The sequence below is a fragment of the Gadus macrocephalus genome, chromosome 17 (genome assembly GCF_031168955.1).
Source record: "Gadus macrocephalus chromosome 17, ASM3116895v1".
NCBI classification, from domain to species: Eukaryota; Metazoa; Chordata; class Actinopteri; order Gadiformes; family Gadidae; genus Gadus; species Gadus macrocephalus.
Genome location: NC_082398.1, coordinates 16,054,461 through 16,081,332, shown reverse-complemented (window position 1 = coordinate 16,081,332; position 26,872 = coordinate 16,054,461). Strand labels below are relative to the sequence as shown.

The 26,872-nt window shown below is 40.9% G+C and overlaps 2 protein-coding genes across 2 annotated transcripts in view; both read right to left on the bottom strand.

Annotated features, from left to right (window-relative positions):
• Positions 1-13,558, bottom strand: part of clasp1a (cytoplasmic linker associated protein 1a) — a 219,670-nt gene extending 206,112 nt beyond the window's left edge. The window contains exons 1-2 of the mRNA XM_060076665.1: positions 12,708-13,558; positions 8,650-9,339 (exon numbers count right to left, since the gene is read on the bottom strand). Coding sequence (XP_059932648.1) covers positions 8,650-8,844 — 195 coding nt within the window. The 5' untranslated portion in view covers positions 8,845-9,339; positions 12,708-13,558. The remainder of the gene's footprint in view (positions 1-8,649; positions 9,340-12,707) is intronic.
• A 4-nt stretch (positions 13,559-13,562) lies between these two features.
• nifk (nucleolar protein interacting with the FHA domain of MKI67) lies at positions 13,563-25,313 on the bottom strand. Its single transcript, XM_060076664.1, has 6 exons — positions 25,038-25,313; positions 24,816-24,944; positions 24,398-24,506; positions 14,785-14,996; positions 14,528-14,584; positions 13,563-13,763 (listed from the first exon to the last, which is right to left on the bottom strand). The coding sequence occupies exons 1-6, from the start codon at positions 25,155-25,157 to the stop codon at positions 13,563-13,565; spliced, it is 828 nt and encodes a 275-aa protein (XP_059932647.1). The 5' UTR covers positions 25,158-25,313.
• Between the last annotated feature and the right edge of the window lie 1,559 nt (positions 25,314-26,872).

The following is a 26,872-nucleotide window of genomic DNA, read 5'->3' as shown; positions in this document are numbered from 1 at the left end:
AAACAGGAGATTCAACACTGGAAGTCCCACTGCTACAATCATTCAGTCCTTCCACCCCTTAACGGTACATGCCAACTTGGTAAGTACGCCAAACGCAGAAGCCAATGAAGCTGTCCACATCCTCTGTGATTTCTATGGAGAAGACGAGGACCAGCTGAAGACAGAACTACAGGTGTACCACACCAGCTTTCCTGCAAAAGACCTCAAAGAAATCTTTGCCATACTGAGGAAAAACAGTGGCCAGCTCATCTTTCCTGCCTTTGTGAAGATGATAAAAATCTATGCAACATTGCCAGTGACAACTGCTTCTGTGGAGAGATCATTTTCAAAGTTGAAAATCATCAAAACTAAACTAAGAAGTCAGTGTGGAGAAGAACGGCTCTCTCACCTTCTCCTGCTTGCTATAGAAAAAGATATCAAGATCAATCATAGTGAGGTCATCAACATCTTTAAAGACATGGCACCGAGGAGGATGCTGCTTTAGAGATCACTCTTCACTTCAAAATGACACTTTAAAAAAAAATCTCACACTGCTATAATAAGGCAGCCGGCAGTTCCACATGCTGCATGTTTCATTCTCATGTGTTCTAATGTGCTTTTGTGTATGCTGCCTTTAGCTCGAGACCCTCGGCTCCAGCCCTTCAGCTCCACTTCTAGACTGTGCACACCTGGAGTCCTGCCGCTGTCTGCTGTTGCCTGCTGTCGCCTGCTGCCAGGTATCCCTGTCCCGTCAACTGTTTAGCAAGTCTTTTGTTATTCTTTGTTTGTGTTGAGCCAGGAAGCCTGCCATTATGTTTGTTCCCAATTTTCTAATGGTTATGTGTTGCTAGGGAGGATTAGAACATATACTTTTCTATAATTTAGAAAGTTGTCTTTTGTTTCTAGTCAGGGATAGGCTACGTTTTGTTTGTTGTTTTTGCCCGTGGATCTCCCTGTAGACAAGCGATTGAGTTTGGCAATAAGCACCCTTAACTTGGACTACATGACTCCTACTGTTTTTGACATGGTACTATGTTACTCCCCTTACCCCTAGCCAGTGTTGGAACTAACGCGTTGTTAAGTAACGCGTTACAGTAACTACGTTACTTTTGCGGTAACGAGCACTGTAACTAATTACTTTGTCAAAATCAGTAACGCGTTTATCGTTACTACGATTTAAACAGGCTCGTTACTAGTTACTTACTTCACGTGCATAACCCAGGAATAAAGTTTCTGTGGTGGAAGTGAAGCGGACGTGAGTCACGTGACGCAGCGCAAGTAAACGAATTAAAACAATGGCGGCAGTCGACGAAAGTCCGGGCGTTGTATTTCTCTCATGGAAATATGCACATTATTTTTCCTTTCTGACGGCAAAAGACACAAAGAATATTTTGGTGACCTGTCATGTCTATGTGGAGGTTCGAAAACTCTAGCCACATCAAAAACTAGCAATTCTAATCTGATGAAACATCTTCAGAAACAACACGCATCTACCAAGCTAGTTGAAAAAGGCCCTGCTGCTAACGTCAGCTCCGCCGACGCTAAAGGAGAAGCCACTCCAGCCAAACAACGAAAGCTTGATTTTACAAAGCCTGTTGCACAGTCTATAACCCAGACACAGCTAAACCGATTGATTGCCAGGTATGTTGTCGAAGACATGCAACCTATCTCAACGGTTGAGTCCCTTGCTTTCAGAGCACTGGTTAGTAAAATACCTGTGCAAGGGAGAGACGGTGCTGCGCCAGCACCATGCAGAAAGACGTTTTCCCGTTACCTTGAAGAAGAATATGCTAACATGGAGTCCCAGCTCAAAAAGACATTTGATGAGTTAAGGCCGATATATGCTCTGTTTTAGGCGTAAGCACGTAAGATACATAACCCCCCCTTGCGCAGTAAAATATCCCCCCTTACGTGCTTAAGTGCGTCGCCCAAAATTCCTGACTATGCGACTAAAACACTACGGCCCTACGCAGCTCGCAAAGACTGTGATTGGCCAGCTAACCACATCCTTTCAGGAGTCTCACATTTCCGGTTTTACAGCAACCTTAACATCGTTCAGAGTGTGGAAAAAGACCGCTAACCTAAACTTAGCTACTGCTACTCTCGTCGAAAATACTGGAAGTGCATAAATATAAACAAGCCAGCGATTTCCACTTCCACGCCCACAGATTCGTTTTTTGCTCCCCCTACTGTTCTGGCGGAGAATCCCCTTGCAACACGCGCAATCCTTAAGGAACCTTAAAGGAACCGTAAATCAAAACTTCTTATTAAAACAACTTTAATTAAAACAAGTCCCTTGTGTAAATTACGTGCTTACGTCTCTGCGTCTAAAACGACCCTAAATCGGGGTCTCCACAACAGCAGATATATGGACCGCGCATAACAAAAGTTTTATTGGTGTAACCGCACACTGGATATATCCACACAACATGCGACGAGAGAAAGCAGCGCTGGCATGCCGGAGGTTTAAGGGTCGACATACGTATGACACTATTGCAAGTGAGCTTGATAACATAAACTCATCCCATGGCCTATCCTTCAAAATCACAGCAACTGTAACAGATAACGGTTCAAATTTCGTCAAGGCCTTTCAAGTGTATCAGCCAACACCTTAGTCGGACGACTCTGAAGATGGGGAGGATGAGACGACTTTTGTTTCCATTAGGGATGTGCTGCAAACTACAGTTGAAATGTTTCAGTGAAAGGGAATATCAGTGTATCAGGGAGTACTGTGCTGTCATGCAACCACTTACAGTGGCGCTGGACATTCTTCAAGGAGAAGAGAATTGTTTTTACAGCACACTCCTACCCACACTGGAATCACTGATGACCAAGACTCTGGAAATTAAAAATGGTCTGCAAATCCTTGTTGGGCTACCAGATGCAGTTGTCCAGGTAAGAGATGTTATTTTCTTTTGCGTTTATCTTTCTTTAAATGAATAGCTCAATTGCATTTTTATTCATAGTGTGCTGTTAAGTCTTATGTGTGAATGCTATTACTGTTTGAGATACTTTTATCTCAATAAATACAACATATAGGCTAGGCCTACACAAATTAAAATACATTCTATATAAAACGATGCTGTTAAAGTTTAATGCATTTGTTTTTGAAACAATGACTACTGTCTCCTGCTAGTTGTGCAACGGTTCACGGGATTCCCGTGATCCGTACGGATCAACCCTCACGGTTGCGTTCACGTGATCAGCGCATGTTTAAAGGACAATTCCGGTATTAACAGCATCTAGCATCGTAGCGAAATACAGTTTCTGTTGTGTTGTATTCGGCGTTCCGTAAATCCCATTGAAACGGAAACCGGAATCGGACGCGGACATGTTTATTAACGTGAGTTTTGTGATCCGTTGCACCCCTATCTCATGCCATAATGTTTTTTTTGCACTCTTGGTATGCGTCATTACAGGCAGTCAAAACAAGGTTTGCACGTGTCCTTGGAAGTGAAGATGCTGTCCTGGCTGCTGTCACACTACCAAAATTCAAGCTTCGTTGGTTGCATGACCAGGAGCGGAAGGACCTGGCAAAGGCAACTCTGCTGGCTGAGTGCAGAAAACTTCTCCCTGAGCAAGAGCAGCAACAACCAGGTACCAGCGCCATCAAGACAACACAGCGCCCGGGATTTAACAAAGAGGATGAGTTATTTTCCTTTGCAGAGAATGAGGAGGACACCTATTCCACTGCTGAAGCTGAAGTAGCCGAGTACCTCAAATCAGGAGCAACCGGGATAGACACTCTGAATCAATTTCCGATGATAAAGAAACTGTGTCTTAAACTTAATGCAGCCACTCCCTCCAGTGCTCCAGTGGAAAGACTCTTTAGCCTGGGAAGCCTGATTCTCTCTCCAAAGAGGAACAGGCTGTCAGATCACAAGTTTGAGAAGCTTCTCCTCTTGAGGTACAATCATTGGTTTGAGGGCTAGGAATGTTGATGAATGATTTCCGTGTGTGTGTGTGTGTGTGTGTGTGTGTGTGTGTGTGTGTGTGTGTGTGTGTGTGTGTGTGTGTGTGTGTGACAGACAGACTGATGATGGAGATGTATGGACAAAGACTGATATAGAAATAGACATACTAACATAGACTACTAAAGCACTTTTTCACCATTATTGATTTAATCAGTTGTTTTATTTATCTAAACGGCCAGAGTGGAGGAAATATTATTTTTGTTAAACATTAACTATGTTTGTGAGGCTGAAAGTACTTTTTATTTATTTAGTTTCTCTTTGTGAGGCTGAAAATACTTTTAAGTTTGCCCATCATTATTGATGATGAGGTCTCCAGTTATTTAGCAGTTTTGAGTTAAAGTTCCAAAGAACGGATAAACCTCACTGTGTTTACATTGTTTACATCTATTGTATCAGTTTTGCACTATTATTGATTCCTACAGTTGCTAAATGTTCTGAGGCACAGTTACATTTTTGCACTGCCAAACCTATACTTTGTACCTGTTTCAATGGCTACAATAAATATGCCTATCAAAAGTTTAAAAACATACTGTATGTTGTGCTTTGTTGATCCACTGCTTCATCGTAGTGCTACTGGGTACAATGATCAAATTTTACCTTTGTTTTGTCGAACACTATGCCACATCAACCCCAAAATAATGTGTTTGCATTTGTAGAGGGTTGGAAACAGTTGGAAACAATGGAAATATTTCATTCATTTGCACTCCCACTACTACACTGCTATGGCACGTTCAGGTCACTAGGTGGCGCATTGCGCTTGTGGTCCCTAGCTATCCAGTTAGGGAGGCAACACATTAATAAGATAATTTAGAAAGAAAAAAAGTTACTTTCCCTAGTAACTAGTTACCTTGAAAGTATCGAGTAACTTAAAGTAACTGAGTTACTTTTGAAAGAAGTAACTAGTAACTGTAACTAAGTTACTAATTTAAAGTAACTTGCCCAACACTGCCCCTAGCCCACTTAGGGGACGTAATACCGCACAAAGTGTCCTTATTTTTCACTGAGCAACTGCGCCCCAAAACTTCTGTGCACGCCACTGACAAGTGACATGGGTAGACGGAGAGAAAGAGACGCACTCACACACTCTCTCTCACACACACACACACACACACACACACACACACACACACACACACACACACACACACACACACACACACACACACACACACACACACACACACACACACACACACACACACACACACACACACACACACAGAGTAACAACATCAATCGAATACAATCAACAATAGAATGAGAGTGTTTCCAAAAACTCTCTGGCAGGGATTGCACTTAAATGTTCCTGGAGGCTGAGATGGCCAGCAGCCAGGTGAATCCAAGTGCTACAGCACTTGGTAGCATGTTTTCATAATGTCACCCCGTATTTACCCCCAGCTAGTGTTATGATTGTACCTTGCTTTGCCAGCAATACTACTACACATCCTAAACTCAACTTCAACCAAGCCAATAGGGAAGAGGCGCCTGAACCGCTAGCTTTTCCAATTGATGAGGCACAGTGAGGACCTCACTAAAGCTACATCCCTTTGCACACACAAACACACACACGCACACAAACACTGACACAGATTTGTAAGTACAGTACATTGATGTAGCTGTTGCATTAAGACTGTAATTGCTCCCACTATGACTGATCAATTCTAAAGGTAGTGTTGAGTGTTTACATGGCCTCTGCTGCTTTTTGCTGAAAATACAACACTGTTTGTCTGCAAGGAGGCCGCAACAGCTGTCTAATCAGTGTTGAGATTGAGACTGCAGCCTTTAAACCTTATGCTACCTGTTAAGGTATACCAGCATCCCACATTCAGACATCACAACACTCACATCATTCAACCAACATCAACTCAAAATAGTGAAAGTGTGAAACAAAAACAATACAATAGGACGATATAATGTGGATATTGATCAATCTTCATTATAGCTGGAACGACTGAGGAGGGCCAGAAAGTAGTTATCGGACAGACAGAGACAGAGAGAAATACATTAACGTGTCAGTGTGGACCGGCCTGACTCAGAACTAATGAATCATAACATGTCCCAACTCAACGAGAGCACCAAGCAGGCTTTTTCAGGAAAGCATATGCTTGCCCACACATTTGTAGCACAATTTTAATAATTAAAATTAATCTGTAATTAATTACATTTATGGCCGCTTCAGGTATAACACCATGTGGTCTTGTGGATTCAGAGCCACATTGTGGTAATAGTAGCCCTGTGACATGTTATGATCACATGATGAAATGTAGCTCTTCAGAACATAGCTAACTATATTTCATTGTCAGCACAGTATCATTTCCGTGTGTTTCGTGCAAATCTTCTTTAGCACATGAATTCAGCCAACTTGTAAACTTGACAGGTCAATTAACTACAGTGAGAGCAGAATGAGCTTGGTTTTCTTACTGAACAAAAGACAACATTCTCAGGAGAAGACCATGCCTCCTCACAAAGCGCCTCAGTTTATGGAGGTTAAATCCAACCCAATTCCCCCACTCCCCCTCACTAGTACTAAATACTATCCACGTTAGGTGCTGGGTGAATCCTGGCATGCTCTTAAGGCCCTGTTCACTCCGCATTAATACACTCTGTGAAGTCCACCCGACCACATTGAGTGGCACTGTGTTTCAGAAATTCTATTGCTGTATTTATTTGTTTGTGTGTTTGTTTGTTTGTTCTGCCCGGTTTAGTTCAGAGCCACTTGAAAACAGGCAACATCATAGCCCGCTGTGACTGAATGACCCAGAAAGGGGGAACCCCTGAGGTCGCCAGAGGAGGGAGGGTCTGAGGGGAAGGACAGACAGACTAAGCCTGCTCGATCATGGGAAAAATAATAATAATTTTGAGTTTGAAAACATGTGTCAGGGTTCCAGAGTGCGGCCAATTTGGTCGCACATTCGACCAAAATATTTAAGGGTGCGACTAATATTTTTTATAGGTCGCACTGGTACCTGACGCTGCCCGGGTGAAAAAATAAATTTCCTTCGCAATTGCATCATCCCTCTGTGTTCTCCTGTAATCAAACTCACACTCATGTTAGGTCATGGTAGGATCATATCATGGTCTAAACCAATAAGAGAAAGATCTTGGTCAGTTCTTTTTCTCTGATTGGCTCTGGTCCTGTTCACTCCTTGCAAACGACCTGAGCGCCAGAGTAACTGAAACGGATAAAGAAAAAAACCGCGACAAAGAAGGGGGAAAATTAAGCGAGGTAAAAACATATTTTTTCATTAAAAAAAACTAAGCCTACAGTTCCAACCTGCCCTACTACTGAGAGTAGTTATTCAAGCCCTTTTATTTGGAAATGTTTTATTTTGCTTCATTTCTTAGTTTGAAACGTTCCATTTCATCTCAGTGAAAAACTTGAAACACTTTATTTTTATTTGTATATATAATTGTGCTTCAAATAAAGACAAACAATTCTCTACACCTCACAATTCTCTACACCAGGGACACTTTTTAGCCCGTAAGTTACGAGCTGGAACTGGGAGTGAATCGATCTGATACGAGTTCACGGGTAGTGAGTTGCGGGTTTGTCTGCCGTTCCAGGGAATTTTCACGGGTAGAAGGTTGTGAAAACACGGGTTACGGGTTGCCTGCAACGCACCTTTATTCTTGTTCAAAAATCATTCACATTATATGAAAGTTATGGAGAGTGATAAAAAGGTGACCTAATGGCGTTAAAAGCAACGCAATGACAAATTTGGTGCACCTAACTTTTGTGCTGGTGCACAAAAAAAATTTGCCGCACCACCAGTGCAACCAACGCAAAAAGTTAGTCTGGAGCCCTGTGTTGTATTTATTCTGAATGTCTCTGATTATTTATTTTTTACTTTGAAATTTCGCCTTAAAAAGAGAAAAAATAAAATGTTCAAATCTAAAATGATATATAGTTATGTATCCAGCTGTTCTGCCCTTTCTATAATAAAAAGCGCTCAGCTCAAAAAAAATCGCGATCAAAATTCGATTAATCGCCCAGCCCTAAAACAGACAGACAGACAGACAGACAGACAGACAGGCAGACAGACAGAACAAAGAGGGAGAGACGGACAGAAAGGGAGAGAGAGAGTGAATAAGACTGAGATAGAAGGAGACAGAGAGATAAATAATGAAAGGAAGGAAGAGATTTGAGGTCCAATAAAAAGGGGAGAGAGTGAAAGACTTGGAGGAAGTAATGCACATATAGGCTTTTCTTTTCCTCTTCACAGTAGAAAACTATGAATAAGATGAATTTGAGTTCAGTGCAGGAAATAGACATTGGTCCAGACAGTATTAGCACACGCATGGCATTTAAATGCTTTCTAATACTTCAACTTAAAACATTTCAGCTTTATCCCATCCAACCTAGTTTGTGGTGACACAAGGACACAACGTTCCCAATGACACAGTAAATACTTAGAAACGTAATAACAAAATGATAAAATAACAACAATAATAAAAAACCAATACAAAGTTTGTGCAGTCTCCCACCATAGTTAGGTCTCATATTGTAGGTCTCATATTTGGAACTGGCAGTCAAAGTCAATGATCTCAACATCAAACTCTTTAGCCCATTCAGGACTAAAGGACTACGTGCAACAACAAAAAAACAGTGACGTTGTCTCCTACTTTCGACTGCAACGCTACTTTATAAAATGCAACAATGATTATTACTTTTTAAACATTTCTCCAAGGTTCTTACCTTGAAGTTGCTTGAGTTAACCCAGGAGGTGGCGATGCCGTCCACCAACTTGTCCAGGTTGGTCTGATCATGCTCCAGGTCGCTGGACTTGTCCTTGTCGGAGATGTAGTCAATGATCTCCTGGCCCACTTGCAGTCTGCGCCCAACATCCTTCTGCAGAACCTGGTTTAGACAGCTCTCCATGTTGGCCTCCATGCTGAGCCCACCACCTCCCTCAGTCTGTATGCCTATCCCAACTGCCTCGATTAGTAGCTCACCAATTACAGGACGACTGGCCTGGCTGCTGGCTAGCTTACCTGCAATGCTCCAGTAAGCAGTGAGAAAATAATAGCAAGAGTAGAGTTCAGCTACAATAGTTGGCTTGGTATCTCTACCAGTGGGCAATAGGGGGTTGGGATTGGGCCTTCGTGCTGTACTGATGAGCTAACAAGCTTAGAAACCGGGTGTCTGTGGCTGGATGATGGATAAAGTGGGGCTAAGGGAACGGCAGCAATGTAGCTTGTGTGTCTGGAGAACACCTGGGAGGGTTGACTGGCTCCCTCCTACTTCCCTGTGGGGAAGAGTCTGAGTCAAACAACCTCTGGGCTGGTGGCAGAGATGGTTGCTTCAGAGAGGCGGCGAGGGACAGAAGAGGACTTGTCTTATAGCCTAGAGGTCCATATCCTGTCCCGGGGTCTGCTTTGGAGATTCCTGGACCAATCAGAATCAGAATCAAATCAGAAGGATGTTCCAATGCAAGGGATTTGTGATATTTTATAGGTCGTTCATACAAATGGGAAATATTTTAAATAATTGAACAAGACGTCCAGTAAAAAAATAAGATATTTAGACATATGTAAAATATAACTATAAGATAAAATATGGTGACATGGAAAGACAAGGTCAACAACGACAGGAGTTCAAATCATATCCTTCAAGCGTACAGTCTCCCAGAAACCCAAACCATACTTACTGCTACATAAGTCCAATGTTTGTCATGCTTGTTAGGCTCATTTGTTGAGCATATGATGGGTTTACATTAAATGAGCTGAGGTGAGAAAAAAGGCCATCCCATTTCCATATTCCTTATGTTTGCATGTCCTGCATTGCGTGGCAGAGGAGCAATAAGAGAATCATCCCAGAATCATCTGGGATGATTCATCCTCTTTCATCCCAGATACACTGACTGGTTTTTGTTCCTAATCAAGTATGATTATGGATATGAGGGTTAAACCATAAGATTATAATCATCATTTATATAGATGGATTATGATTTCCGGGTTTTATTTGAAACGATACATCTTTGGGATTTTGATCACCTCTTAAACGAATGTTTCCAATGAGGGGCAGGAGAGTGTGGAAAGTAGGGCCCGACCGATATTGATTTTTGAGTGCCGATGCCGATGCCGATTATTTTCAGAGAAAAATTACGATTACGATTTAATCGGCCGATTAAAAAAAAAAAAAAAAAAAAAAAAAACATATAAAACGTAGTTTTTGATACCTTAAATATACTTTAAACACTTTTGACGAATATGTGAATTGAATGCAGAACCTTTGAGTGTTTTAGAATACATTTACAGTCAAAAATGAGTGTAATGTAAAATGTAAAATAAATAACTAACTCCCAATGTGCTGCGCTCGTGAGCAGTGACTAACACGTGCGTGCTGAGCAGTATGGTCTCACCGTTAGAGTCTACAGTATAACAAATTAACATGGCTGGGACCTAAAGACAAACAGGCACAACATGCTCAAACAACGCATCTTGTGTACATTGGTGAGGTGAGCGCGCAGCTGCCTGAGCGAGCGTGCTTTCATGTTGTATGGTAAAATTCAATCTCCTCTTTTTTACTCCAGCTAAAGTTGTTAGTTAGCAAGGCGAGTAGGAGCGCAATCTGCAGGATACTAATCGCAATAACATTTAAAAATAAATAAATAAATAAATAAATAAATAAATAAATCGGTTGTAATCTGCGTCTTTTTGGCCGATGCCGATTATTTTCAAAAAGGCTATAATCGGCCGATTAAATCGGCAGGCCGATAAATCGGTCGGGCCCTAGTGGAAAGTGTTCATGTCCTGGTCAAGCGGTCCTTGGTTTGATCCCAATGCACCCTACCTGTAGGACATCTAACCCCTACCTGCTCCTTCAAGACGTTTCTGTATTCACAGTTAATCGATTGGGATAAAAGCATCCCCTAAATATAAATCTTACCTGAAGCTAATCTTAGCAAAGAGGCATACATGCTGTTCATCCACAGGGAATGATTAATTTGTGGAAAGGCAAATGCAACCTTACAACAAGCACTTCTTTACTAGAGTGTGTTAGGAAGCTTGTGTTGCCATGGAACACCATTCAGCAAATGAAGCCTTAGTTGGGACCAATGCGACAAAGGATAATCTTTAATTACCAGCCTGACTTACATAATCTAACCTGTTCCATTGACTCTGTAGATAGATAGGGCGCACAGTGACCTCAAAGGGACAATCCTCCAATGCAATAAATGTTCTGGTTTGACAATTGGCTACCATGGAAACCGGAAAGGAGAGTGCAGAGTGGTTGTGGGTTTGTGTGATTGGGGGGGGGGGGTCAGCTCTAGCAGTATCAACCTTTCTTATTATTTATTAGGCTAGTAGCATTTTAACTGTTTCCACTTCAAAACAATACCTGTCACATGCTGATCTAGCTCCTTCTGTCGATATCTTGAGGGCTTTCCTTTGTTCCCCTGTGAGAGAGCTGAGGACACCTCAGCTAAATGTGTTCACTTGTTTCTAGTGACTCGGAGGCTTTTCCTATTCTAGGCAAATCATAGACTACAAAGATCCCAATTATGCAAAAGGCAACACAGTGACTAAGCAACTGGTAGAGTACAGCCTGAACACGGCCAGAGTACAAGAGTCCCGCTGCAGCAACCTAATGCTAACAACATGCTTTCAAACTTATGTAGGTTGATTTGGTTAAAGCATCCACTAATATATCTATTTAGAGAAACACATCTATTGAGCGCCAAGTTTTGACTTGGGCATGCTTTGTATAACTTAGAAGTTCTTATGTCCATATCGTCCATAATAATTCCTTTTAATCACATTTTAGAAATATGTTTTTTTCACTTGAACAAACATTGAATTGGACAATATTTGAATTTGTATCAAATTTTGGGCCGAGAGTAGTCTCACTCATTTTTTAATAGCCACTGCCAGAAAACCGAAGTTGACACTGTTTCAATTTTTTATCGCAGTATTGCAGGTCCATGTGTGCAGATTCTGCCTGTCACACAACAGTGAGCATGCCCAGATCATAACCCTTCCTCTGGAATGGTCCATGTGACTTATACCGGTAGTGACTATACAATCCTCACACCTTGGGGCGTTTCATTTTTCTATTTTCATTGAATAAGTGTTGGCAGCATGAACATTTCTTTTGTATGACTTAAAAGCTGCTATGGGACTACAAATGCATTATTATTGTGTATGACTAAGACTCAAAGATAGTCCCTTGAAATACTGTCAGAATAAAGGCAGAAATAGAGAAACAATATAAACCATATATAATGCTTTTAGAAACAATACTAATGCTGAATAAAGTCAAGTTACAAATTATAGTGTAATATATAGGAACAAATAACGCCTGTTCAGCAGAACTTTTGCTAATTATTAGTAATTATATTTATATTCTGACATGCAATGCTGGCTTCACAGCCAGGGATCTGTGCTTTTGTGTGGCGCTAGCGGCTAGCTTTCACAGCCCAAATAACGCAACTAATCACACAAAACCACACAAAAGCCAACCCTGACAGCACTAACACAATGGGTGACACAATGTCCGCTATCACAGCGAATATCTAGCACTCACCGACCATTCAATGCTTCACATTGTAACATGATACACACATCTGGGGGGATTATAGGTAGGTGTGTAGGTCTACAGCTATAGGCTATAGGCTAGCCCATAGCAGAGCCCTGCCTTTCATTGAAACGTCAAATCTAGACAGACACCAGCACATCACAAAGAAACACACCAAGTCACCTGCACAGGGTCAAAAATATACGGCATTCATGGACATTGATATAGCCACTCACCACATTATTTTTTAACAGCGTAGCTGTGGAATAAATATAACTCCAGGGTCCTTTTTCTCAAGGTATTCGTCCGTTTTCTCTCCACCCCGGAATTCTAGAGAAGAATTAGCCATGCGCATGCGCGGTGCACCTAGGGATGATGTTGGCACTTGCATCGTTGTCGCATAGAAGGCCCTTACTTTATGTTTAGAGCCCTAGCGACATCTTCTGGACAAAAACCAGTGAACTTACTTCCAATCATACGACTTACTAATTGAATTTATGCTGTGCGCGTGTTAATCACAAATCATAAATAATAAACATTGAAATGGAAATCATACAACATTTCTGGTTAAATCTGGCATTAATGATTCAAAATTAAAATGTATGATTTCTTGCATGAACAACTATGAAGACATGTTGTAAATACATATTTCCAAATGATACTTAATGTTTCTTATCAATCACACATGGAGAAAGGTGAAACACATTTTCTTTTATTGTTATAGCACAAGGTTTTTATGACTGAACAAGAAGCTGTAACCAAGTATGATGAAAGGTGTAGGTAATGTTAAAGAGGAAAAACTGCAACATACTTTAAATGAGACACTAAAGCCTTTATACTTCAACTGTTTATCCCAAAAGGTTTAACTCAGGCCCAAGAAGTCAAATATTTTCCTTAAAACCTAATTACCTATTATGGGAGGTTCATCATTGGTTTGTGAAATTATTTACACAGGTAGAAGACAGACATAATATATCAACGGTCCATTTATAAGTTGTATTGGGGGCCCACCCTTCAAAGCCTAGTTGACATGTGGGAGTCCATGCTCTAATGGTGGTGGGGGGGGGGGGGGGTGATGTAAAAGAGAGTCCTCAATCAGCTTCGTCTCCTTCTGATGGCTTCTTTGTCTCAAGGATTTCATCCATTTCCTCCTCACTGATGTCTTCCTCATATTCATCGCCCAGGGGCAGCTTCACGGTGACCTCTTCATCTTCCTCATCTGTGTCGTTGTTTGGTTGGATCTGAGACTTTCTGCGCTCCAGGACTGAGGGTGTGCAGAGCGGGGTGATGTCCTGAAGAGAGAAAATGGGGTAGTCATTAAAAAACAAAAAATCCATTTCAATGGCACAACACCCAAAATTTGAAAACTTGTGATTTGGCAAGCGCAAACACAGAAACAGCATCATTTGATATTTACCAGACTTCAACCAAAACATTACTGAGGCTTTGAGAACCAATCATAATAACCCATATATATCCTTCAACTGTTTCTCTCTAGGTACTTGTTGGCGTATGGGTTTTATCTTGCTGCCACAGAAGGGTGGTTAGCATTTACACTCCACATAAGGGCTGCTCCCTTATGAAAAAAAATCATAATCACGATTACTTTCGTCAATATTGAAATCACGATTATTGAAACGATTATTTTTTTGGAGTTTGAAAACATGATGTATTTATTCAGCATGTCACTCTCAAAAACACTTTGTAACTGAGAACTTTCTAAAATCTCGCCATAAAAAAATACAAAAAATGTTTCAAAGGAAAATGTTCAAATCTAAAATAATGTAGAGAAATGTGTCCAGCACATTTAACATTTAAAATAAAATATAGAAAACTCGATTATGTTAATTTTGTGATCGTTTCACGCTAAAATCGAAATCGAGATCGAAATTCGATTAATCGCCCAGCGATTAATGTGCCTACATTACCAAAGTAATGTAGGCACCAGTTTCTGACGTAAGGCCACTGGTACACCTGAAGTCATTTTCAGTCTGGGCAAGACAGAGTAACAGAGAGAGAAAGAGATATAGAATTGATAAATGGCTGTATGTCTTACGCTGCAAGTTGAGATGTCAGCATTCTCGGATCTCTCCTTCTTTGGAACCTGAGAAAACTGAAACAAAAATATATACCAAATATTAACATTCTCATCCAACTAAACCACGAGAGAAAGTTCCAAGTCAATACAGAACCTATTGATGAAATAATGGTGCAACTACACCCTTAAATCTCGGGACTCAATCTATGGACATAACGGTGTCTGCACTCAAGAAACATGCTAGACTATCTGGATATTATGAAGAATTAACGTACAAAACCGGGGAATTCATAGTCGATGCCTTTAGCCGACAGCCTCTTGCGGAGCTTGGATTCCTTGCGCAGAAGTTTTCCGGTCATCTTGGCTATGCCGTCCTCTGTGTGGACCATGTTGTACCGCTTCACGGCAGGAAATATGGGGTCTTTGAACTTCCTCTCTGAGCCCGTAAACAGACTCATGTGCACCTTCTCTGGTGCAATCAGTTGACCTGGAACAACACATGGATACAAGATTATACTATGACTGGTTGGATTAATGCATGACATCGTTAGTAGGGCGCAAGATTTTGACAGGCATAATTGCTATTATTTGGATTTTTTTTTTTTACAATCAACAGAATACCAATTTGATTAATTTTCTCTGTGTTGCCAATCCAAGTTCCCTTAATATAAATTACTGATTTGTTATGAGCAGCTGAGTCCTAATGATTTGTAATTTTATTTTAACGAAACAAATGTGTTGGATTAATTGAGACCTTCAGTGTTCAAAATCTAAATACATAAATATGCAATTAATTGTTGAGCCCTAACTCTTATCATGGTAACCAGACGAGATTAAAATAAATCAATTGGTAAAGAAATGTTCACCTGGGGAAAAAAAACACATCGACAGGGCTCCAGACTGCGACCAAAAGATCGCATTTTGCGACCAAAATTTTAGAGTGTGCGACCGAATTTTCCATCTGTAAATTTGGCCCTTTTTTTGCACGTTAAACGTGGAAGGGGCGCGTCAATGAATCCAGAATCTTTAGCAGGCCAATGAGTGAGAAGGATATGGAATGTCAGTGGCTAATGTGTCGAGGGGGAGGGTCCTAGAGATTATCGAGCATGCGTAAACATCTGTGCGAAGGAGAAAGATTTCACAACCTGCTACGTGCGTTTACAATGAGCAAGCAAACTATTGACTCGTTCTTCCGACCTTCGGCTAGTGTGCCAGTGCAAGTCAGTCCTGCACGGGTCTTATTTGACAAACCCCGCACCCGCCCGTACCCGCTTTACTTAGCCCGACCAGACCCGCTATAAATTGATATCGACACCCTTCCCGCACCCGATGGAAAATTAAAAACATTAGATGGGAATTACACTATCTAGTGTTTGGCTTGGTGCTTTAGATTGTTGTGCAAAAAAAGCACATCATCCACTGTTGACGGTTTTAGTTGACTCCTCCGCTCCTGATTAACATATCCAGAACCAGTGAAGTCTCGCTCGCAATTGCAAAACCCGCGCCCGACCTGCGCTGTTCAGGCGTCCGACCCGACCCGTTTCATCCAAATTGTGCGGGTCACTCGAACCAGAGCAGGAATCTGCTTCAGGTGCCATAAAGTGCTTTTCACACGGGAGGCGTTTGTCGGGCCTGATAATGCATTCTCAATGGAGAGGCGAGCGGGCAGAGAGGAGGCTCAGCGTCCTGACAAGCTCACTCCCGTGAAACTGTCGCTTCAGTGCTACTTGTCGAACACATGCATGCGCAAACCTGGAAACCGTTGGGATAGATGAGAATCACAATAAAATGTGACACTGAATTTGAAACAGCACATTGTAATTTCTGCATCTAAAACAACAGAAACTGTATTTCGCTACGATACTTGATGTTGGGAATTGTCCTTTAAACATGCACTGATCACGTGAACGCACAACTTTTTTTTTATCAGCCGATCCGCCGATCACTTGCTTCCCGAACCGTGAGGGACGCAAGTGATCGGCGTATGGCTCACGGGAAACCCGTGAACCGTTGCCCCACTAGTGGTGTTGAATGATTTGACACGGCATCCTCTGCGCATTACTTCGGCTTTGCAAGTACTGCATATTGCAATTCGAGTACCTTCATTTGAGACCGTAAAAAACATCGAAACCGCCGACATTGATTCTTTTCAGTCAAGGTGACAGACAAACACTCCTGTACTGCCTCTCCGTGCGTCTCTGGCTGCGTCACTGACACTGTCATATGACCGAACAAGCTACGCATGGGCAAAAAACACACAACGGCAACTAGACGGAAATAAATATCGGCTGTTAATATCGGACCAGTTTTACTTATCGGGCCGATGCCGATATTTAAAAAAATTACTAACATTGGCCGATAACGATATCACTGCCGATATATCGTGCATCCCTAATTAATAGTGAACATTTGTATAAATGTGAATATTTGGTTGCGCCCCTAAAATGTTCAGTTAGGGGCCACAGCGCTACTAGTGAAAAAAGTTAGTCTGGAGCCCTGATTGACAGATATTTGATTCAACAAAAAAAAGAATATGGCCCTGGTTTCTTATTTCGATATGGAGATATTCTGCTGAACAGAAACTTATTATGCGAGTTGATAGCCTTTTGGCATTTACAGGGTTTCAAGTTAGATTTAAGACTTTTAAGACCAATATGAATGCAATTTAAGACCTATTTCACCTCCATACTGGCAAAAAAAAAGTATGAAGGATATGAAAGAAAATCCAAGTCCAAGAATTACTTGCAATTAGGGATGGGCACGAGTAGTAAATTCCAAACTCGAGTGATCGAAGGAATTCCTCGAGGATCTATCGAGTACTCGTTTCATCTAATCTATTTTTAGAATGCAACGCATCTGCAGCAGGAATAGGCCTGATGATGACCGGCAATATTACCAACCAAACATGTAATGCTTATTCTCCATCAAAACAGTCAGTTATCAGAGCATTCATTATTTATTTTTGCAAACGTTCGAAACACAATTTCCTTACAAAAATAAATATGCGTCTCACAATTTAAATCACGTCGAGGCCTGTAACAGTTTAAAAAAAACAAAAAACGAAACAAGTAGCCTAACCATTGCAAATAATTTAAAGCTGCAAATAAAACGGCAGCAATTGGACTATGGAAGTGATCTCTACACGGCCGGGATTTCAGCTGCGTCTTGCGGCGGTGAAAATAGCCGACACACTTGGTTGCTGCGGGTCTGCTTTCCCGAACTCACCGTTGTGTTTCCGGAGCATATGTTGCCGCATAGTACTTTCTGGTAGCTCGATTTCGCTTGGCATATTTTACATTTCACCTTATGATCTCCTATTTCTTTAAAGTATTTCAATTCTTCGCTGCGCTTTGCTTTAACCGCCATCTCTTAACTTTTTGAATTCTGGCGTGCCTGCACACGGCACGGAACGCGCCACACCGAAATGGATACATTTCATTTGCTTTGTGCCCACGGCATGCGTTAGTGGCGCAGACAGAAAATGTATACATTTGCTTTAGAAAACTTTGTGTGTATATGCAAACTCGAGTTTGCCTGTCCACCAACCGAGTTCATTTGTAACGAGGAGTACTCGAGTAATCGATTCCTCACTCCCATCCCTACTTGCAATGTAAATAAGTCTACACATCCAACTAAGAGTACAATATGCAATGCTTCATTAAACAAAAATGTATATTCTACTAGAGACATTGTAGACAACATACAATTTCTGTAGTTAGTAGCAAATCTAAAGGTTGAGGTGGGCGGCTATATGTCTGGACAGTCAGAGAATGTCCAAAACATTGTGAAAACAGGTCACCAGATGCCTTAACCTCTTAAACCCGAGCGCCCCCGGGGGCGGGGGAAGCTGCGCCAACGTGTGCTGTAAACAGCTGTAAACAACACCACCATGCTCCAACATGTCCATGGTGCATACCCACGTAACGGGAAGAAGCTCGGCTAAAAGCCCATGATAACCATTTTTACCTAAACAAAACACAATTCTAACGCCAAGCAACTAAATGAGCCCATAGCAAAACACGCAAAACATGCATGCGCTCATACTGGCCGCCGCCGATTTTGCTCCTTCATGCCAGCCACACAAACTATATGTCATATGAAAGCTGAGGCTTCAAAGATTCCAAAGATATAACGGTCATCACTCTACGCCGAAAACTCACTGATCTAGCAGCCAAAGAAGAGCAAAATAAATAAACAAATAAAAAACGTTATACAATGTGATACTTTTGATTGGCGAATTGTGTTTTTTTACATGGATTTGGGTCCATCGATTTGACTGTCCCTTGACTCTATTGGCTCTGACGGTTCGATAGAGGGGTCAATCATCCAAATTGACCAATGGATACCCAAGATATCTTCCCGGGTTTGACTGGAAGGACAGCATAATTTGCGCCAGAAGCGCCGAGAACTTTCTGAACACTCTTCAGACACTCCGGCTAGATAGAGACATACGTTCCTACTACACGCTTATTACAACGTTTGCATTTCTAGTTAGCTAGTTATTTTGTATTTTCTTGCCTTTTTCTTCCATTTGTTATTATATTTAAAGAAATAATGGCAGGCAGGAGAAAGACCTATACTTTTGCGGAGGCATACGCTATCATTACTAGCGACAGTGGGGCTACTGTAGTCCCTCTCGAGTCGTCGTCTGACGACAGTGACTTGCTGTTGCCAGAACTTGACACGGACAACATTGATTCAGAATATCGAATTCCATCACCTGAAAGGTATGTAATCCGTTAACGATTACTTATTGATTTGGTGTCAAATTGACGATCTATTTACCTTATTAGATATTATCTATCCATCGATCACCCTACTCACTCTACTCATTCCACACACTCACTACCGGTACTCTTTGCCTTATATTTTTATTTATGATATTATTTGCATCAATTATCATTATCAATATTTTGTACATAGTTTATTCGATACTATCTCTGTCCTTTCTTCTCTTTATTCCCTTTTGCATTGTTGAGGACCTAGCAAACCAAGCATTGCTGTGCAAGTGATAAATAAACTTGGATTTGATTATCCTGCAATGAATTTAGTAAATGCACACACTCAAACTGGTGCAAACTGGATTGTTAGTTGACTTCCCCAGTGCAGGTCTTGTTTACCACAACATATTGTTACTTGTCTGTTTGTAGTTATTCTTTTCTTTCTTCTTCTTGGGTTCCAAAGTGATGATGATGCTGATTATGAGCCACCTTCATCGACTGCTCCTGCTCCAGCGTCAGCCCCCCCACCTCTGTTTATATATATCTTTATCCCTAGTGATTGTAGTTTTTAGCTGTGTTTTTACAGTTTGGTTTTATTATATGTTGTTCTCAAATATATCTGCTCCAGTTGGAGTCAAACTTCATTTAGATTGTATGGTTTTCTTTGACTGGGAAAATGTATAGAGGTCCGGGTGAATATTCAAAACAAGTCAAAACTGTTGAATTTGGATGGAATGAATACCTATAGTGATATGTCAATGAAATAAAATTAGTTTTACAGTCTGGTACCTTAGAAAGGTCAAATGGCATTGGCACCATTAAGTCTGTCTGGACCTAACTGTACTAAAACCTATCTAAAATCACTTTATTCACTTTATTAGCATTTATCCTTGAACAGGGTACTCATCAGATGTTGTTATATGTTTTCCTAAAGGTTCTGGGCTACTATCCCATAGTTTCAAGGTGGTATTCACTCTAAATAATGTGTTTTCTCTAGGCGAAAATTGAAAATTGACATTTCTTACTATGTTCTAGCTGAATTTACTCTGACACAGTAACATCTATATTGATTCTGACACTTCTGCAGCCACCTCACAGGTCTTACCTTCTTTTTGAAACCAACTTTATTCATATAGCCCTTGTAGTTGTGGAGGCATACTCTATTCATTATGGGCAAGTCATTTCGGGCAGGAGGCCTGTGAAATAGGCCTAGGGCTTAACAGGTTAATAAAGCCTCAGCCAAAAATGACCCTCCATATTAAAGTCGGTTATTAACATAACACGCACTTAAGGCTGTGTCGGTGGGGTAGGACAACCTGTAGGGGCCCTGAACATTATGCCCTATCGGTATCGGAGAGCGTGTTTGAATAAAGCTTGCGGCATATTTATTTATTTAAGTAAGGAGACAAATCATTTATATAATCACGTGTTACAGGTGCCTTTAATGTAGTACTCTTGTGTTTCCACTAAATGCACCCAGCAGCGGCGGTACGCTGCTAGAAAAAAAAAATATATAATTTAACGAGAGGAGAGCTTCAGCTTATCTCTTTAAATAACGAATGTTCTATTATTTTGCGCTACGCAAAATATAAAATTCCGTGCTCTACGGACGGTGGACATGCGCTTCATATCCAGCTCAATTCACACACTTGTGAGTAAAGCATAGCTCCTTCTTATCTCTTTAAAAAACGAATGTTATATTATTTTGCGCTACGGACGCTTCATATCCAGGTCAATCATATAAACTGATCATATCGAGTAAAGCATATAAACGGAGAGGAACTTCCGTAAAGTTGGAAATTAATTGGCAGATTCAGAGTTTGCAGATCATCAGTGAAACATCATTACGACACAATTGAGTGTAGTAAGCCAGAGAAAAAGCTCCAACATTGTTTTCATCTAAACGAGCCGTATTTAGCGAACGGTGGTTTGCATTGTCCTTCAGCCGCGAGCTTAGGGACAGTCTTCAAAGTGCAAAACTGAAAACCACAATGGTAAGATTTCAATAGCGTCCCCATTATTGACTCTAGAGCCCCAAAAGTTGTTCCATAGAGGTATGGCCTCTTTATCGTCCTACTACAGCCTTTGGTTTTGAAAAATATATCTCTTCTTATTTTGAGAATTTTTTTATTTAGGAACAATTTCACTCTAGATCTATTAAGGAACAATTTGACTCTAGATTAGGGCCCGACCGATATTGATTTTTGAGTGCCGATGCCGATTATTTTCAGAGAAAAATTACGATTACGATTTAATCGGCCGATTTATAAAAAAAAACAAAAAAAAAAAAACATATAAAACGTAGTTTTTGATACCTTAAATATACTTTAAACACTTTTGACGAATATGTGAATTGAATGCAGAACCTTTGAGTGTTTTAGAATACATTTACAGTCAAAAATGAGTGTAATGTAAAATGTAAAATAAATAACTAACTCCCAATGTGCTGCGCTCGTGAGCAGTGACTAACACGTGCATGCTGAGCAGTATGGTCTCACCGTTAGAGTCTACAGTATAACAAATTAACATGGCCTGGGACCTAAAGAAAAACAGGCACAACATGCTCAAACAACGCGACTTGTGTACATTGGTGAGGTGAGCGCGCAGCTGCCTGAGCGAGCGTGCTTTCATGTTGTACGGTAAAATTCAATCTCCTCTTTTTTACTCCAGCTAAAGTTGTTAGTTAGCAAGGCGAGTAGGAGCGCAATCTGCAGGATACTAATCGCAATAACATTTATAATAAAAAAAATAAAAATAAAATAAAAAAATCGGTTTTAATCGGCGTCTTTTTGGCCGATGCCGATTATTTTCAAAAAGGCTATAATCGGCCGATTAAATCGGCAGGCCGATAAATCGGTCGGGCCCTACTCTAGATCCCCAAAACGTTTTCCATATAGGCATGGGCTCTTTATGGTCCGACTGCAACGAAACAAGTACCCTTACCATTGCAAATAATTTAAAGGGACACTGTAAAAATTACTACCATCTAGTGGTACAATTGTATATTGCATTCAAACTAATAGTGCTCGCTTGTTCAAAAACTACGCTGGGCAGTATGTGCCAAGAAGCTGTGCCATGACATCCAATACTACCTCATCGAGTCATTTGAGTGATGATGAGGTTCGTTATTTCAAACAAATTTCAAACTGCATTGAATCATTAGTGTAAGCTAATGATGTATGAGTAATTATTCCTCGAGCAAGATAGTGAATTATTTCAGTCATCATTCACGCTGGCTCAGAGTGAAAACGCGTTTGCATTCCCTGTACCACGTAGTGCTTTTTGTCCCCCTCGGCAGTTCATAGACCGGAAGAACATGGAAGCCTCCATGAAGCTTACCCGTCCTATGTAACTACATATTAATTATTCTTCGCTCTGGAGGATAAGTGAGATTTTTGGCAGAGATAATTTTACACCATTGAGGACTTATTTATGATTGAATACGTTGATTTGAGGTAATAAATTACTTAAAATATTACAGTGTTTCTTTAAAGCTGCAAATAAAACGGCAGCAAATGAATAAAAAAAAATACTCAGTGTTGTGATCTTCTACACACGGCCGAGATTACAGTCTTGCGGCGGTGAAAATAGCCGACATACTTGGTTACTGCAGGTCTGCTTTTCCGAACTCACCGTTGTGTTTCAGGAGCATATGTTGCCGCATAGTACTTGTAGTACTCTGGTAGCTCAATTTCGCTGATCTCCTATTTCTGTAAAGTATTTCAATACTTTGCTGCGCTTTGCTCTAACCGCCATCTCTTAACTTTTTGAATTCTGGCGTTGTGCACACGGGACGGCACGCGCAACACAGAAATTTAATACATTTAATTTGCTTTGGGCACACGGCACACACCAGTAGAGCCACACAGAAAATGTATACATTTGCTTCAGAAAACTTGTCTGTGCGTGTATATGCAAACTCGAGTTTGCCTGTCCACCAACCGAGTTAATTTGTAACGAGGAGTACTCGAGTAATCGATTCCTCACGCCCATCCCTACTTGTAATGTGTTCAATCTCTCCATATTTCCCCTGCTCATTACTGTGCACAAATGTACTGTATGTATGTTGCCGGCAGACACATAGAAACCTCCCGGCAGGCTGCACTTTGCGAGCACACAAAAAAGATTGCGAGCGGAAAAAAAAGATTTCACCTTCGCTGCTGCAACTCCATCCTAGGGGAAACACTGACTCTGTAAGTCCTATCTTGTTACAACAAAAACAAGACATGACACATGCAAACTAAAGTTAGTTTGTGGAATTAACGAATATGCTAACGACGTGAGCTCTGCTTCATCTGATTAATATGCTTGTGACCGCAACATGCACATGATCGGGAACCAGATAGCTTGTGACCCAATAGGCAGTTGCAGGAGTCGTTAGTGCAGTGTGGTTCATGCTCGGACCGGACTTTGATGCTCCCGATGTGAATACTGAACAATGTTGGGTGATGCGAGGCATTTGCCGGCATCAACCAACATTGTTCAGTATTCACATCAGGTTTTATTTTTTTCTGCCTTCGCATGTGACTCCAATTCATTTATACCCAAAGTTCCTTATTTGAATGTTTTCTTGCAAAAGGTGCAGTGCTGTTGTCATGTCAGATCTGGTTGAAGTTGCCTTCACCCATAGTCGATGAAATTAACGTTAACAGAAACAAGTAGCTGATTTTTGACAAGAGACGCCAATATCCCCCGCGACACACTAGCTGGTTGTGCTCCGATAAATTGTAACAGGGTTGCACGGTTTGCATTAGTGGTTATTGGTTCCATATTCTAATACACTTTTAAGACCTGTCACAATCGTATTTAAGAAATGGTATTATTGGATTTTACACTTTAACACTTTTTAAGGACCCGCAGAAACCCTGATTTTTGTGTATTTCGGCAGAAGCCAATGTTTACTGGTGCTTGCAGAGTTCGTGTTCGACCGAAGTCGAAAGTGCGCTTACAGATTCCGTTATCCACCAACAAGATTTGTCCAAACAAACTGGAATCAAATTAAACTGAAATTAATTTTTTATTCACCCAGATTTGAGATTATCTGCTTGTCATACTTTTGATTATTAATATAAATTAATGGTTCAAAATAATTGGAAGTATTTTTCTCCTGGAACTACGACTACATTGCTCATTCAGTTCACTCTGGGTTCTGTACTAAAATACTCACATTTGATCAGCCGCTCTCGCATGAGGTAATTATTCATGGTCTCAGCAACGATCTTGGCCACCTCATCGCATTCATACTCAATGAAGGCGTATCCTTTGCTGCCACCCGTCTAGCACAGAGAAAAGAAAAAAGCAGGGTACATAAAGGGGTCAGGCTCAACCATTAAAAACTGAGTCCATACATGCATATGACTTTATGCTGGGAGAGTGTTGAAATGACTACGCTTCATATACTTTATGTCCCATAATCTCCATTGGCTCTTGTGTCAAATAGAAACGTGAGGGGTGGATAATTTGCATTAACCACCATGATACCCCATGCAGTGGCTATAAAGAAGATTTTCGAATTCAAAAAGTTCACTTCAGAGATGATGTGGACTAATTCCACAACTGAGAAAAAACACAATACTGTCTTTCACCTTTTTACTTCTTGACAGGCGCAATCTCAAGATCTTCCCAAACTGCTGGAAGTATATCTTTAGTTCTTTCTCTCCAAGAGATCTGGGCAGATGTGCGACATAAACTACACCTGGACTCAGACCGCTGAACTGTGGAAACAGACACATTAAACATACAAACGACCAAACAGCGATGTTAAACTGAATGACATTAGTGTTACAGTGGGCCTGTAACTAACAGACCTGTTTTGGCCTCTTCTTCACCGCCCGGACCTTCTTCCTAAACGCAGACTCCTCTTCGGGGTTCAGGGCCAGAAGCTCCTTGGGAGCTTTGGCCGTCGCGGCTTTTCCACCCTCTGTCATGTTTCCTGATGTTTGATTATTTTTCAAAAAGTGGTAAATGTAGAGCACTTTCGAGTAAAACCACAACAACCTGGGAGAACCACGTTGGTGTGTTGAGTTTTCATCCGGTGGCCCATGTGGTGACAACGGAGAGCAGGAACACAGGAAGCCAGGGTTTAACTAGGGGCGATGAGCGCTCTCACAGCGCCCCCTATCAGCTCGGAGGTAGATATCAGCCTTCACGGAAACGGGAAATGTGTCTTTGCTCTCTTGTTAAATGAATTTAATAGATTAGTATGTAGATTGTATTTAGTGTTTGATTATATAAATTAGAACCACAAACGCTGATCAAATTGTCTTTAGCATCCATACCATGAGTCCCTGATATGACCCTTTTAGAGGCAATATGAGGCCTGTTGACTGTAAAAGGCATAAAAGGCGAGCTATGATAATCAATGCTAAAATATCCGTTTCAATTTGTTATTTTAGTGCATAAAAGTACCTTTCATGGTACTCATCGTGTCATTATAGAATTGTGTTAACAGGTGCTTCCTGTAGGTAACATTAAGAGCTATTGTTTTAGGGCAATTGGTGAGAAATTGCATATTGTGGACCATATACACACCATGTGTTCTTGACATGTTATCGCTGTGTTATAGGGACACTTTCTCTTTAAGAGCACGCGACTATTTGTTGATATGCCAGTCGGTGCTATGTTTGAAGTTAACTTTTTTTGTTGATAAATAAACTACATGCCATTGCATTGTCGACGTGAGAAATTGTCTCTTCATTTGTTTCATGCAATTTCCACACTGGTGACCCTTATGTTTGTTTACTGGATGCATTCCAAAAACTTAAAGATCAACTATGGCGACAAATGCTGTTTATTTGAAACTTCCAGAGTTCTGGGAATTGTTTCTGCTTGGTTCGCTCATACCGAGGCGCAGATCGCATTGCGTGAGGTCACAGACACCACAAAATACTACTATGTAGTGTCGCCCCCCGGCATATCAACAGCGACAATAGGGATTAGTCTCCTAAGGAATCCCCCCGCAGAGAATAAGTATACGGCACTCAAAGCTCGCCTGTTAAAGACATTCAAACTTTCTGTTGCTGAGAGAGCGATCCGGCTGTTTTCTCTGCAAGCCTTGAGGGACAGTGAACCCTCTGAACTTATGGTCAGGATGTTGGACCGTGGTAAAGTTAGTTTTATATTGGACATTGGATATTCAACACATTCGAAAAATCAATTTAGCACTGGCTTCGATGGACGAATTTGTGTCAAACCAACTTAGATGTGTTAATACAAGTCCTTCCTATGTAAAACAAAGCTTATTTCTTTAAAAAAAAAACACCATTTGATTTTATAAAAAAAAATAATGTTAAAAAAGGCTATAAATCTATTTTGCGGCTTGACCTTTTGACCTACACATATCAAAACACATCTGGTGAACTCAGCTAACTGCCCCACACATAACACAAAGCTTATTTTCTAAAAAACACCTACCCTTTGATTTTATATATATTTTTTACTCAGAAAATGCTATAAATCTATTATGCGGCTTGACCTTTTGACCTACCCATTTCAAAACACATCTGGTGAACTCAGCTAACTGCTCCACACATAACACAAAGCTTCTTTTCTCAAAATACCTACCCTTTGATTTTATATATATTTTTTACTCTCAGAAAAAGCTATAAATCTATTATGCGGCTTGACCTTTTGACCTACCCAT

Coding starts and splice junctions, on each gene's coding strand:
- nifk (XM_060076664.1), bottom strand. CDS start 25,157: ATGACAGAGGGTGGAAAAGCCGCGACGGCCAAAGCTCCCAAGGAGCTT. Junction 14,585..14,784: donor ACTATGAATTCCCCGGTTTT/GTACGTTAATTC, acceptor TTTTTGTTTCAG/TTTTCTCAGGTTCCAAAGAA. Junction 13,764..14,527: donor CTGACATCTCAACTTGCAGC/GTAAGACATACA, acceptor TTCTCTCTTCAG/GACATCACCCCGCTCTGCAC.